Source organism: Falco punctatus, assembly GCF_963210335.1.
Source record: "Falco punctatus genome assembly, chromosome: Z".
Classification (NCBI taxonomy): Eukaryota; Metazoa; Chordata; class Aves; order Falconiformes; family Falconidae; genus Falco; species Falco punctatus.
In genome coordinates this window covers 35,058,245-35,072,409 of record NC_137586.1, presented here as the reverse complement: position 1 = coordinate 35,072,409, position 14,165 = coordinate 35,058,245, and the positions used below count along the sequence as shown (strand labels likewise).

Genomic DNA, 14,165 nt, shown 5'->3' with positions numbered 1-14,165 from the left:
TTAGAAGGAATATATACCATGCTTGTTTCATTCACAGGAGACTGAACTATTCTCTTCCCTGTGTGGACAAATGTTGAAATAAAGAGTATGTGTACAAAAGACATGTCTACTCAGTTCTCTGGCATTTCTCAATAAGTCTTTGGTAATTTTAGTCTATTCTTTAGATCATGTGACCTTGATAGACCAAAAAAATTAATTTTAGTTAAGGAGTACAGTAAGAAATGAGATGCTAAGTTCATTGCTGGGGCAATCAAACTGAATTGAAAAGAGCTTCTGCAATTATGTTATGGATCAATGGGTCAGAGACATTATACTTTATAATAAACCACCACTTTTTAAATCAGCCTGTAAATACAGTTGTGTTGTTGATCCTAACCAGACCACTGTACAATACAAACAGGCCATTAATCATGATGAATTAGAAGCTACGTTCCAGCAAGTACAAACACAAGCACACAAGCTATCTCACAGCCATCTACATGACTCAGAGGAGATAAACTCTCACTCCATATTTTTTCTGAAACTTGACAAAATCTGACTATTAGTAGAGATCTGAAACCCAAAACAATATACGACTCTGATACTAGTGTTGTACCTCGAGGATATTTTTTTTTTGCCTTGTGTTTTTCCATAAGGCAATATAGCCCAGATTGTATCACATTACACATGGTGCAGCTTTGAGTTAATTTTAATTTTTAACAGTCATCTGTTTTCTTCATCTGCCTTTTAGTCATGCCACAGGAACATCTGCTGGTTCTTTTCTTTCATACTATTGACTTCAGTTTTGCATTTTCGTAGTGCAGTTTTGTTCCCATATGAGGGTCAAAGTCAGCTTGCTTGTTCAAAAAGAGGCAAAGGGAGGCAACAGGCTACAGAGTTACAGTCATGCTGGATTTGGCCCCTGCTTACACTGGGAACTCAGAATTAGTAGCTTTTCCCCATGCAGTCCCTATTCCATTTGTAACAATGCCCTGTGGCTGGGCTGAAAATCTGTTTGCCCTCTATGCTTGGAAGTGCTTTTAGTCACCGTACCGAGACAGGCGTAGGGTGGTCTGTCCCAGGTAATTCTGTCCCTGCATGGTGACTTTGCAATACAGCCTCTGTGCTCTGAAAATGTGGGCTGTCAAGTTTACTCCTCTGGATGCACCAACGAGACACTGTGTATAGCAAATTTTCCTTAGACTTCCATCACTTAGTCAAACCTGCAAATCTATGTGAATCTTGTGACAGAAAGCTGGAGACCTGTCTTGAATTCTATGAGGTATTAAATAATTGGTGAGATTTGGCCTGTGCGCTTCTGCTTTCCTGCTCTTTTGAATGGAGGAAAAAAAAATGTTTGAATACTGGATTTTCCTTGGTTGCAACTGCAATTAGTCAGTAAAATGAATATATGTTAATTTGGATACTTTAACATGCAACAAGATTTTAAACAGTGGTTAACTGAGAATTTCAGCTTTTAAAAAGTATCACATTTATAAGTAGGCAATATGCGTTTCTATTAAATTGATAATATACTTAGTTTTAATTTCATCAGCCACCCTGAAATAAGATCAAACCTGTTTTGCCATTACTTACGAGGCAAATTAGTCATGTCTGTATTTCAATAAAGACTCTGCCTTCTTGTGGGGGTAAAAATGATCTGAAAAGATTAGGTCACCTCTTTGTCTATGAATCTTTAATACATAAATGAGTGTATATGTGTGTGTGTGTTGAATTAAATAAACTAGCAGAAGTGGGGAAGAAAAATGAGCAAACCTTATTAACAGAAGCTCAGTTTTTAGTTTCAACAGACTTAACTAGCAGAAGGGGAAAGGAAGACCTGGGGCTGGCTGCCAGAGAAACATTGCTGAGTGTAAACACTCCAAGGCATCTCAGAATGCCCTTATCGTAGGGAGCCCGAAAGTGTTTGCACGCTGGGTCTCTGCAGTCAGGAGCAGTCCTGCAAGCAAAGAGTGTTTATTGTGGATTTTTAGTAGGGAGAGAACCACAGCCAAGCTGACCAGAAAGACTGGAATTTCATCTATCTCTTTATCCCCTCCCCCTCTCTGTCTTTCTTTCTGTCGCCCACTCATTGGATTTCTCTCTCTGCCAGTCTTTTAAACCAGAGATTACTGGGTCAGTGACATTCATTATTTCTTTTATTCTAGTATGATCTCGTGTTCAGACTCCTGGAGAAACACTGCTACCTGTAAGTATCTGCTTCAAGTTTGTTGTATACACTGAATGTTGTTGTGTTTGTGGTTGTAATAATATTTAACAGCTTCAAACATCCAGTTTTCTGCTGAATGTTGCAGCAAAGCAGTCAGACAGTAATTTTTGTACTCAGGATGAATGAAAGCTCAATTCTAACTTTGGGGGAAAAGAGGCACTGGTTCTTGCCAGTATTTTAGAAGAATTTAACTTGGAAGTTAAGGATTCAAAGAAACTTAGTGTATCCTAATGTTCAAGTTGATACAGATTTCTCAACTATGCTGACTTTCTTCCACCAGCTTTAATAAAACTTTGTGCGTTTTTTCTTTTTTTTTCTTTTTTTTGTTTTTTTTTTTTTTTTTTTTTAATAAAGGTTTAGAAGCACTAAGCAAGATTTCTTTTCTTAAAATTGTCTTTTTCCTAAGACACACTGGGAGAGACAAATGTGATAAAAAGCACTGGAAGACATAATGAAAATTTTCAATATTAGTAAGTCTTTCTAAAGGATATATTTCATTCAGCTAGAAGAACTTTTTTTTTAAATGCATTTTGTAAAATTGTAGACTTTTATTTTGCAGTAGGGATCTGTGAGAGTTTTCATGTCATGTACATTCAGACAGCTGACTTCATTCATCTGAGTCAGACAGACGTTCATTGGTCATATGCATGTGTAAATGTTTATGTGTGTTTCTGAACACACACATGCATGCTTGCACAGTTTTTATATTTCCTGTTGATTGCTATGCATTTATCTAGCTCCAAACTCTTATAACGTCACCTTGTAGGATTAGTTGCTGTCCCTCTGTGTTGTGCTGAGACACTTCAACAAAATCTGTAGAAACAGGAAAAAACGTTTCTTGAAACAGTTACTAAAAGGGAATTTTTTAAGTTACATTTTTGCTAGTTAGAGAATTCTGCTAGGTCATTATCTCAGCTAACTTAGGACTGCACACTAAGAGAAATGCATCTCTGCTGTTGACATGTGTCCAAGGTATCTGTGGGAGACATTGGCACTGTAAATCACCAGTTGCTTTCACCGTATAAGAGCACACACACCTGCAGAAATTGTCCCATCTCTTTTCTCTTAACTCAGGTGTTACTGCTGTGGGCCTGCCAGCATTTTCTTCATGATTCTTCCCTAGGGTTTATTTTGCATGCAACATGACTGCATGCAGATCGTTTTGACCTAGAGACTAAGGTGGTCTGGATTGGGCACCTTTAGATTTTGAAATTTTTTTCCAGCGTGGATCCCTGCTCTAAGAAGAATTAGGCGAGTAGAAGAACAATGGATTAAACAAGTCCCTGGAGAATGACTTGAGTTGTTAAATGAAAGTACCTTCTGCCTATTCATTCCTCTAATTTTCTGCAGTCCTTGTAGTAGTCTTGGTATTATTAGTCTATGATAATATTAGTTACAGTACAAGTGGTCTTGATAATACATGTCTATTATAGTATTAGTTACAGTACAACAGGAATTAACTTATTCATGGGGAAAAGAAATTATTTCTGACTTCATCAATCTAACGGTGAATTTAGGCAACAACAACAGTATGTGTAGTAAAAACATCATGGTAAAATAGCACGTTAGCCAAATAATGATACATTAAAAGTACAATTCACTTGACTCTACCTGTTGAGCATAAAGAGAAACTGAGCAGGTCATTTGTCATCAAAACTTTGCTTCTTTCATTTTTTGAGATTCTGTGGCAGTCAGTTGTAGACCAAGATTTATTTATTCCACACTAACGGCTGCGTGGGCTAGAATTACTGTAGCTAGGGTGTCCCTGCACAACTTCATCCTATCGACTTGCAACAGGAGATCCTCAGGATGATTCAGCTGCCTTTTGTGCAGTTGAGTAAATAAACCCGAATAGACTACATCTGGGAAGTTGTTAAACACTGCCTAATGAAATGTGCTATTTCCATCTGTAGTTGCTACCATTGTGAAGCCTACAATAGTATTTCAAAGAACACTAATAGCTAACCGTACCTGGATTGTGTTTGATTTTCTGACAAATGTTGTCTAAAACCATGATGTGACTACATGAGCTGACAGGTTGCAGCTGCACTGTGCAGGCATCCTGAATGCCTAAAGATATATATTTATCAATGGAAATTGTTAACAAAAGAGGAACTTGGTTTCAGGGTGCTTTTTAGTGGCTCTAGATTAATTTTGGTGAGATGTATAACTGATCTAGTGCATACTACTTGTTTATCAAACATCATTTGAAGACAACCATAGCACATCTAAGTAACTTACGGATTTCACAGAAGGACCTCAGATCAGTTTGATTTGTATGTAGGGAACATCAAATTCCCAGTGGAGTCCCCTCACATACCTTTGGAAACCTAAATTTTTGTCTGGGCTAAATCTATCTTCTTTCCCTTAGACAGCTATATAAACAGGAAGGAATTGCTCTTTGGAGGCATAGTTTTTTCTCCCAGAATATAGCAGTAATCCTGGCAAAAAGCTCAAATTAGCATCTAAGTTTCACATATCTGAGACGCAATGAACCAAGCCAGTGTGTTTGTGGGAAAGTTTAAACCTTACCATCTACCAGCTGTTAAAATTTAAGCATTCAAAAAAATCCTCCATGTAGCATGTGCAGCAGATTGAAAGTCTTCTTTTATTTAGCGCTGCAAGATGCAGAACACCTGCCACTGAGCTTGTTTTTGTGAAGAACAATTTGCTAAGTCTTCCTTCTTGAAAATTCAGAACTTTTGCCATTACCCTCAAGGCTCATCAACTCAAAGCTCAGCCTCTCCCCCCTGCTCAGTTAACCAGCCAAACAATGGTAGTGCATAAAGAAATTATTCTAAAAACACCAAAATCAGATGCTGTGCTTCAGGTAGTTTCTACTTGTAAGAGGGAGTCTGCCAGAGGTGGAAGTCCACTGCCATTTCATTGTTCTCTACTTCCATGTAGAGCAGGGTTGGGTGTTATCTCATTCAACTTACTGAGTACGTGCATACTGCATAACACTATGGAGATGTGCAATATGTCATTGGTACTGCATTTTACCACCACTGTCTGATGATTGTTTCACTGAAGTATCAGACCTTGCTGTTCATGGTGTAATGAAACAATGCCATTGTTGGACCGATAGTCACAGATTCCTTGTGTCTGCTTCCTCACCTTGTTATTCCTTATGCAGGAGGCTATTCCTGCTCCTTTCCTACGGGTTTTGACACCCTTACACCTATGGGTCAGAGATCTATTCACTCTCTGGTAGAGCTGCTCTGATGTAAGTCAAGCTCATCTAGCACCTTGTGCATGACATCTGACCATAGCTTGCAAAGGTCATGAAAAAGCCTGGGGCTCCAGAGCTGGAAGCCTTGTGTTGTCACATTAGGTACTGAATGTAATGCTGTAATTTCTGTCTTCGTTCACCAAAGTTATGGGTCAAGGTGAAGCTAACAATTTTGTCCTTGTAACACAAGCACAAAGGTCACTGCCTAATCCTAGGCTGTTTGCTGGGTTTCACTAGTTTCTTTTCTATTCATTGCTAGGTAAGTGCTGAAATGAAATGTCTTTTCAAAGTCAATGGTCTTGGGATGTTTACTCTATCCACTACACTCCTTTTACTCACACACATTTTCCATCATTAGGGGTAGTTTTCATTTTTATTTTTGAGTCATTCTCTGGGTGGATTAAAGGAAGCATCCTACTACCCACACATTGTTATAGACTGTTCTTCTTTTAAGATCAGTAGGTTTTATTCCCTCTCTGCAGTGCATATGATTAAACAAGAAATAAAAAGGATGGCTAACTAGTGCTTTTATTTTACTGGTTTCAGTGGTTTCCCCCTAGTTTATATTCCTCCTCACCCCATTAGTGGGAATCTCCAGGAACCCTCTCTCCCTTCTTATACAGAAAAAGCAGAAAAGAAGGACTAAATGAGTTCCTGATCTTTGCAATCGTGTCATGCCCTTAGAAGAGTACCAGTATGATATTATAAACCAATTAAACCAGTAAAAAACCACAGTGGTTTGTGTTAACATTTACACTGAGAAGTAGCCTGCTCCCTTTGATCGCCAAACCCCCAAATCTTTTTCTGTATTTGAATCATCAAAAGAAAATTTGAAGTGGAAATATTTAAACCTTCTGAAAATTTAATTAGTCCTGGAAATGGCAAAGAGGTTGGTTCAGTCTGTGTTTCTCCTAGGCTGGTTTGACCTTCCCTGCAAACAGCTATACCCTATAGCTTTACATTCTCAAAGGAAAGATGGGAAATCAGTGAGCACTGAGACCCAGGAGGATGAGGGTCATGCGCAGGACGTAATCTATGGATAGCATCAGTGGAACAACCTCACTGGTAGCTGCAGTGTTTTATGGACTTCCTCAGACAGCTGTCAAAAAGATGGAATTATTTCCTTTTCAGAGTAATTTCTGCATTGCACTCTGTTCCAGTTCAGTGTTCATGTGTGGTGGAGAACAGGTGACAGCTCTTAGTTGCATAATGATCTTAAAAACACATAAGGGGCAACTAAGAGAAAAAAAAAATCACTTCATCTCTATATTCTCAACTTCTGTTATGTGAGACAGTTTTCTGGGCTTAAAAGAGTAGAGGGCAAAGGCTTTTTCACTGGTCCCTTGAGGAGAAAGTATTTACCTGTTCAGAAAATGTAATTTAGCTGTTAGTCTCTCACCTTTATTAAAACAAAAGCCAAGACTTAATTTTATTTGCTTTTGCGGTTGTCTTCAGTACTATAGGCATCTGTTAACAATAAGATCTCGATCTCTATCTCAAAATGTAAAGTACTTTTAACAATATAATCAGATCTATTTAACACTTGAAAGGGAACAATGCATTGTCCTCAAGATAGTCTTTAAGGGGGCCACCACAATCAATAGCTCTTTTTTTGTTAGACTCAGTCTGGGACTCTGACCTTCTCTACCTTTTCAAATGTATGTTGTGTAGTGGTTGAAGGATAAGCTGTTAAGAATCCCTGAGATTGATTGATTGAATGTGCTCCTCTCAGTGTTGCTTTCTCTCTTTATTTTCTTGTCCATCACTGTCTAAAGCCCCACCACCTGTCCCCTTACAATTTAGCCCTGTTTAATGGCAAAGAGCTGAGCACTGCTCCTTAGACAGAAACCCCTCTGGCCTTACAACTTCTGGCTGATGCAGAAGGGGGACTCATAAAGACTGGAAAATAAAGGGGTTCAGGGAGGGATACTGAGTAGTCCTGTGGAAAAGAATAATTCATTTTTCAGCCTTGCATTAAGCTGTAATACTTGATATTAATAGTGCAATAATGTTTATGGTGTTATATTCAGATTTTTCTCCTCTGCTACTTGTCTACCTTTGCCTAATGTCAAATATGTTTTCAGTCTTATGTTGGCTTGTCAGCGTACGGGATAGTTCTACACTCAGATTCCACTACTTAATATCCTAAGCTTGGATGGATCACAATTTAGTGTGCAACAGTGACAATATTATGCTGAGAATGAAAACTGAAGTCAGAAATTATCTCTGTAAATTGAAACTGTATTGGGTCTTAATCTGACAATCACTGTTAAAATAGCTGTAATGTGAAAGAGGGTAAAATGAACAAAACCAATGTTTTTCTACCTTACAGTATTCTGCTTTAATACAATAAAGAAACAAAAGAAAAAAAGAAATGTTAATAACCTGGATACATCTGATGTGCTTCACATCCTTCATCTCTTTTCCTTGATGAAGAAAGGTCTATTCACTGACCATGTAATGAAACACTTCTTGTTTCCTTACTTTGCTAAAAGGTGTACAGGACTTCTGTACACAGACCAAAGCTGAGAAAGGAAAACAAAGAAGGAAACTGTTATCTACCGCTCCTTAACTCAACAAATACCTTGCTGAATACCTAGTTTCTATGTGACCTATAATCCTTGTTTCTAGTGCATGGAACAAAAACATTAAATAGTAAACAGTCCAAGGGATGCATGTGTTAATTGCACATTCTGAAGCGACAACCCCCTAATTTAAAAGCTCAGGATACTTTCATTGCCCGGGGCTAAGTTTTAATTGCTGTAATAATATTTGTCCCGTTTCCTAGAAATCATGCAAGGCTGCTATTTGTTTTCTTTAATCCCATCCTCCAAAAAAAGAATCCTATGTTCTTTCTGTGTCTTGTATGTTTCCTAGAAATCACGCAAGGCTGCTATTTGTTTTCTTTAATCCCATCCTCCAAAAAAAAGAATCCTCTGTTCTTTCTGTTTCTTGTAAACTTTTTCTGGTGTTCATTAAAACAATCAGTCCAGCTCCCAGCCAACAACAATCATCCTCTATAATCCCCTTCAAGCTTTGCAAAAGAAGAGGGCGATTTTGGATCCAATCGTTCTGTGAAATCTCCCAGGCAACCAGAGATTTTGTCAGGTACAGAGAAACTCTTAAATTCTCAACCAAATCCGTTGAAGACTTTGGGTGTCATTGAGACTTGGCTCAAAGTCACTGTGATTATAGATTTTTTAATCAGGTTTTAGGTATTGCAAATGAGAGTTACTGGTGCTGTTTCTGATCTTATTTTCAGCTGTTTTGCACCAGTAGATAGCTATCTAAATAATTGGGATTAGTCTTTATTTACATCACATTATCCCTCCTCAGAATCACTCAGGAATCTGTACACTTATAACTTCTAAATAAATAAGAAGTGCCGGAAATCTTCCCACCAATGATTAATATTTGCATTCTTTGAAGTAAACTTTATTCATGCAGGAGTTGTAATGACAATTATTTTTTCTCCCAAAAATTATCTAAAATAACAGATCTACTTAACACAAATCCAGAGACACACAACTGTGCATTTCTACATATACCTCTGGATGGGTCCTGCACAGATACATACACAGATATGCAGTTTTCTCCAGAGTCTGCTGTTGGAAGGACACCTAGCTTTCGAGAACTCTCAGATGCTCTTAGGGACTTCATACAGTTCTCCAGGTTCCTGAAGCGAATGACCACTTGACAAATTGGGAAGTTTTGACAGATATTTTGTGATGATAACTCTACAGCAGTTTTTTTAGTTCCTTTTCTGCAGTGTTTCTTTCATTATTTTTTTTTTCTTTTCTTTTGGCAATCTTGAAAACCAGTTGTATTTGGTGAGAATGGTGATGTTTGTAATTAGCCATTGCATCATTTCTCACATGTGCACCAGCAGCCTGGAGGGAAAACTAGTTTTTCTGGCATTTGGAAGAAATTTTTAAAAAACCACATCTGAAGTTCTCTGTAACCCTCCCCTACATTGTCCCCAGTCTGATTTATCCCTCTGTTAACTCTACAGAGCCACATCCACCAGCTCTTCAGAGGCCCCTTCTCCCCTCTGCCTTGTCCCCGGTTTCATCTGCAGAGTGGGGCAGGGGTCTGCCAGCAGACAAAATGCTCCTCAAAGTTGCAAGGGTCCCTTGCACAATGCCTTGGACATGTCTTCAAGACTCCTTTTCCAAGCTCCCAAATCCTAGTGTCAGCTTGGCCAGTCTACCTCTAATTATGAGAAGGAGGTCTCTTTCTTTGTTGCCACATTTTTTATACCAGTATGGTTTTGTATTGGATTTCATGGGAATTACTGGACACTTTGCAGGGTACAATGCAGTGTTTTGCAAAAATATACCAGGTAGTTAACTTGGGTCCTGGGAGCCAGAGAGTTCTGTCATTTCACGTTAGAGTCATCACATGATTTAGGGTGTAAAAGACCTCTGCAGGCAACTGCTCCCACTCCTTGATCTCAGCATAGCCAGCTTTTATGCAAGTCCAGCTTCAAAATCACATAAGGCTACTCAGCCCTTGATAATTTTTTTAAAAAATATCTTTGAGGGTGAGGACTCCACAGCTCCCCTGGGAAAGCCATTCCACCAACTCTGCTCACTGTGGCTTTTCTTTTTCAAATATCTAATGTGAATTTCCCTTGTTATGCATTTTGTGGGTTGCATCTTGTCCCTTCCCTGTGCACCTCCAGGTTCTCAGCACTCTTCTGTTAGATGTCTAAAACCAGCGATAAAGCCATCTCTTCAGGCTGAACAGACCCTGCTTTCTCAGCCTCTTGGATGTACCATGTGCTCCATCCCCACTGAGGGGTAACAACTGATATATGATGTATCACTGAACTGACAAGGCTGTTTTACTTCTGAGACTGAAGCTGGTAGCCTTCTGTGAGCTTGTAGGCACAGAGTGCTCCTGGAGATGTTTCACCATATAGACAGACCCTTAGAAAGTCAGTGAGGAAACAGCTTATTTTAAAAATAGTGATTCTCCTGATGAACACTATTATGTCATTAATCCTCTAAGTATATCTGAAACATTGTGGTGCATTTGGAATTAAATAGAGCCTTGGTCATTTATTCATTCTGGATACACAGGTGACATGCCAAGGGATTGCAGGGATGAATCGGGCTCAGCTGTGATATTAAGGGCAGAGAAGTAAGGAGACTAAGGAAGTCCCAGGCAGCCACAAAACATGTCAATGGCATCAGCAGCAGTTGTAAAGCTGCCAGAGAGCAGTGTACTGTCACTGTAGATCAGTATTAAGTACTGTGTAGCACACGGGTGACTGCTGAAGCAATGGCCTTCTTCACAGAGAGGGGAGAATATTGGTCTCATGGCATTCAGTCCAAAACTTTCTGATTTTATTACCATTATGTGCTGAAAGGATCTCTTGTCATTTCACTTCAGTATCATTGGATAAGTGATTGAGAAAGTGAGTTTATACTTCTCAAGATCTTCACTTGGCCACAGATGGAGACAGCCCTGCAGCTGGGTAAGATGCAGGGTAAGAAGAAGCAGCAGAGGCACCACCACCTGTGCCTGAGGTTTATACCTGCATCCGGTGCTGGGGTTTATGGAGCAGGCACCAGAAACAGGTTGACCTGGGCTTCATCAGAGCTGAGGTGCAGACACCTCTTCGTGAATGACTCCATCAGTGACTACTGGAGAGACACAGCTGGCTTTCCCTTCTTGTAAGCACCTAACGTAAGGTGTAAAGAGAACAGTATACTCCTGACCAGTGCTATTTCTGAACCAGTGATTAGGTTGTCTCTGAGCTATAACGTGTTTTTGTGGTAGCTATTTGGGTGGGAGAGAAGAAAGCAAAAACTCCCCAGGCTGTAATTTTAGCTTTTCTCATAAGGTACCCAGTGCCCTGGGAATAAAGGCATTTTGCACAGTAAATCAGTGCCCTGGTCTGGTACCATGGAGCATGAAGTTACTAGCATTATTGTGAGGTGTGAACCACTGGGTCTATGCTTCAGAATTATTAACTGCCTCTTGACACTTTGCCAGGTCCAAGTTGGAGCATAAAATTCCTAATGATTTTCTTCTTATCTGAGCCCCTCTATGGTTTAAGAAACTGGGTCTTCTCTGAAACTGTCTGAGGCTCACTCATGCATTGCTTCTTCATCAGAGGCTGGAGTTAAAGGATTTAAAATCTATTGCACTCCCTGTGCCAGGAGCTTCCCGCTGGCCAAGGATCCTGGGATGCCTGAAGTCAGAGGAGACATTAGGCAGAGCATCTTCTTGAGACATATGCCAAGGAAGTTATTTCACTTTCCTGAGCCCTACCTTCACTTGGTTTGACGTAGGAAGTAGGAATAGGGCACAGCAATAGAGGTTTACACTCAGAACATCTCTCCATGCTTTGCAGCTGGTGTTTTAAGGAATGAAAGGTGGTAGCTGATAAACGCTAACAATCCATGCACTACGTGATAAATGCCAGTCAGATATTCAGGTTAAAAGGGTATACTGGCTGCAAACCATACTTTCTTATTTGGAGGCTGATATGTTTTCCTCACCCTCTTTCAAAGTTGTGCTTTATAAAACTGTGGACAATGTTTCAAAACTGTGTGGGTTTTAGGAACTGGAGTGCTGTCTCAGATGCGCTTATTGCATTTAAGTGCTATGCCTACCCATCCCACTTAGAAAGAAACAAAAATTAGTAAGTACTTTGCGCACATTTACATATCTGGATTTTAGTAAAAGCTATCTAAGTAAACTTTTTTAAAATTAATTGAGATTTTGATTTGTTTCTGGAACATGTTAAAAAAACTTGAGCGTGGATTTAATTCCCTTTCGTCTGTCTTGAATTCTGCATTTTCTCTCAGCTTTAGATTAGACTGATCTGGCTGCATAATTTCAGACTAAAATGGAAAGATAAAAGTCTAGAAAAATGTAGTTAAGATTTGCGGACCAGACTACATAATCAGCATACATCTAACTTTGATCAATGTTAGTCCCAATGTCTTCAATCTTCAATCTCAGCTTAAGTGAGTGAACCTGTCTTGTGTTACTTTGGGAAGTAAATAATTTAAAATAAATTCTTAACTGCTTATGGTTTTTCAGTGAAACATAAAACTAGGTGAATAGGTGCATACGATGGTAAGCTGTTCAGAAGGTCAATCTGCCAGAAACAGCAGAGTGAAGATTTACTTACTTGTTAACAATAATGAAGAAAATAAAGAGATACATGGATTTGGGTTTTTATTAATTTTCAGGAAAGCTCATGGTTGGTGGTAGGGTTGTGGTTAAATTAGACTTGTGCAAACAAGTAGTCAGGACACTAAAAATTTAGAGGAAACTGAAGGAATGCTGATGCTTTACTAGCCTGAAATTGTTATGAACTTATCAAATTTAATTACATTAATGTCATTGCCTATTCTTTGGGCCATAAATTTAGTTACTTTGGAGGGTTATAGAAATTAGGGTTTTATAAGGATTTCAGTAGTTCTTGTTCAACATCGAAGAACTATGTTTTTCTTACTAGTTTATAACCATGAAAGATGAAGATTAACCGTAACTGGAAGCATGAGGAACTTGTGTAGTTTTTCTTTTCTCCATATTATCTTTTGTTCCTTATTTCCACTAAATTTGCCTCAGAATGACTACTTTCTTTCTGTGAAAAAGAAAAAAATCAGCTTTGTCATGACATATCATGTTTCTATGATGACATCCTGGCATAGTTACTACAGCAGGAAGAGTAGAGAGGCATTGGCAAAGTGTTTTCAACTAAAGGTTGACTTTCCACCCCCTTCCCCCACCCCCCACCCCCCATTCAATGTGAGGGAAATGGCAAAAAAACAGATTTAACAAAAAGCCACTCTACCTTTATCCTCCTTCCAGGTATATTTAATCTATATGAATGCCTACCCCTGCACTTTCAAATTACTTGGGTGCTCATATATGCCCTTTTATTGATATCTACTCTGTCCAGAAGTAAAAAAGGCCAGTAGCAATGGATCCTACAGAGCAAGTGTTTGTATATGCACACAGATCAAAGTTGCCTGGAATCCACATTGAGAGCTGATGCACTGAGAGAGAAGTCTCATTGGTCCAGAGCTAATTTTCTGAGCATCTGTGCACTTCATAGTATTCAAAGGTGAAAAGCTGCTGCTTGAAATGAACTGCAATTGTAAAAACAGGCAGGTTTTTGTGTGGTTATCCCCCCCACCCCCACCCCCCAGGTTGATCAATGCCTTGTCTCAATTTTCTTTCTTTATTTTCAGGATTAACAAACCCTAAAAGTACTCTGGGAACACATTCGTCATTTTGTCAGGCTTGACCAATGAATTTTATATAAACCCAAGGATATTTTGAGAGGACCCTGTCCAAATTTCTGTCAAGGAGTGCATCTTAATAGAAAACATGTGGTACATTGTTACCTGTGACTAACATTTTGGTCCTTCATTATACGGTGAAAATCTGCTGGCAGAGAAAAAGAAGACTTCTTATGTTAAGAAGATTTTCACTGGTGGAGAAGAGCTGGCACCCCCTTGTAATATGAAGCCCTTTGAGAAAAGCTGGTTGTTTCTACTGCTGTTTGTTGTACGAAGAGTTGTATGCTCCTCCTTTATTAGTGTCAACCTTGGGGTGAAAGTGATGAAGGGACAGTCTGTCTTCCTGTCCGAAGATGACCTCAAGTTTTCCATCCCCGGAGAGAAGGATGACTGCAAAGTAGAAGTTGTGATTAATGAGCCAATAACACAGAGGGTTGGGAAACTAACTCCACAG

General features: G+C 39.1%; 1 protein-coding gene across 1 annotated transcript in view; it reads left to right on the top strand.

The window, feature by feature from the left end:
- FREM1 (FRAS1 related extracellular matrix 1) overlaps nucleotides 1-14,165 on the top strand; it is a 116,724-nt gene that overhangs the window by 43,589 nt on the left and 58,970 nt on the right. The window contains exon 1 of the mRNA XM_080371888.1: nucleotides 1-14,165. This exon is cut by the window's left edge and continues 43,589 nt beyond it. Coding sequence (XP_080228014.1) covers nucleotides 13,935-14,165 — 231 coding nt within the window. The 5' untranslated portion in view covers nucleotides 1-13,934.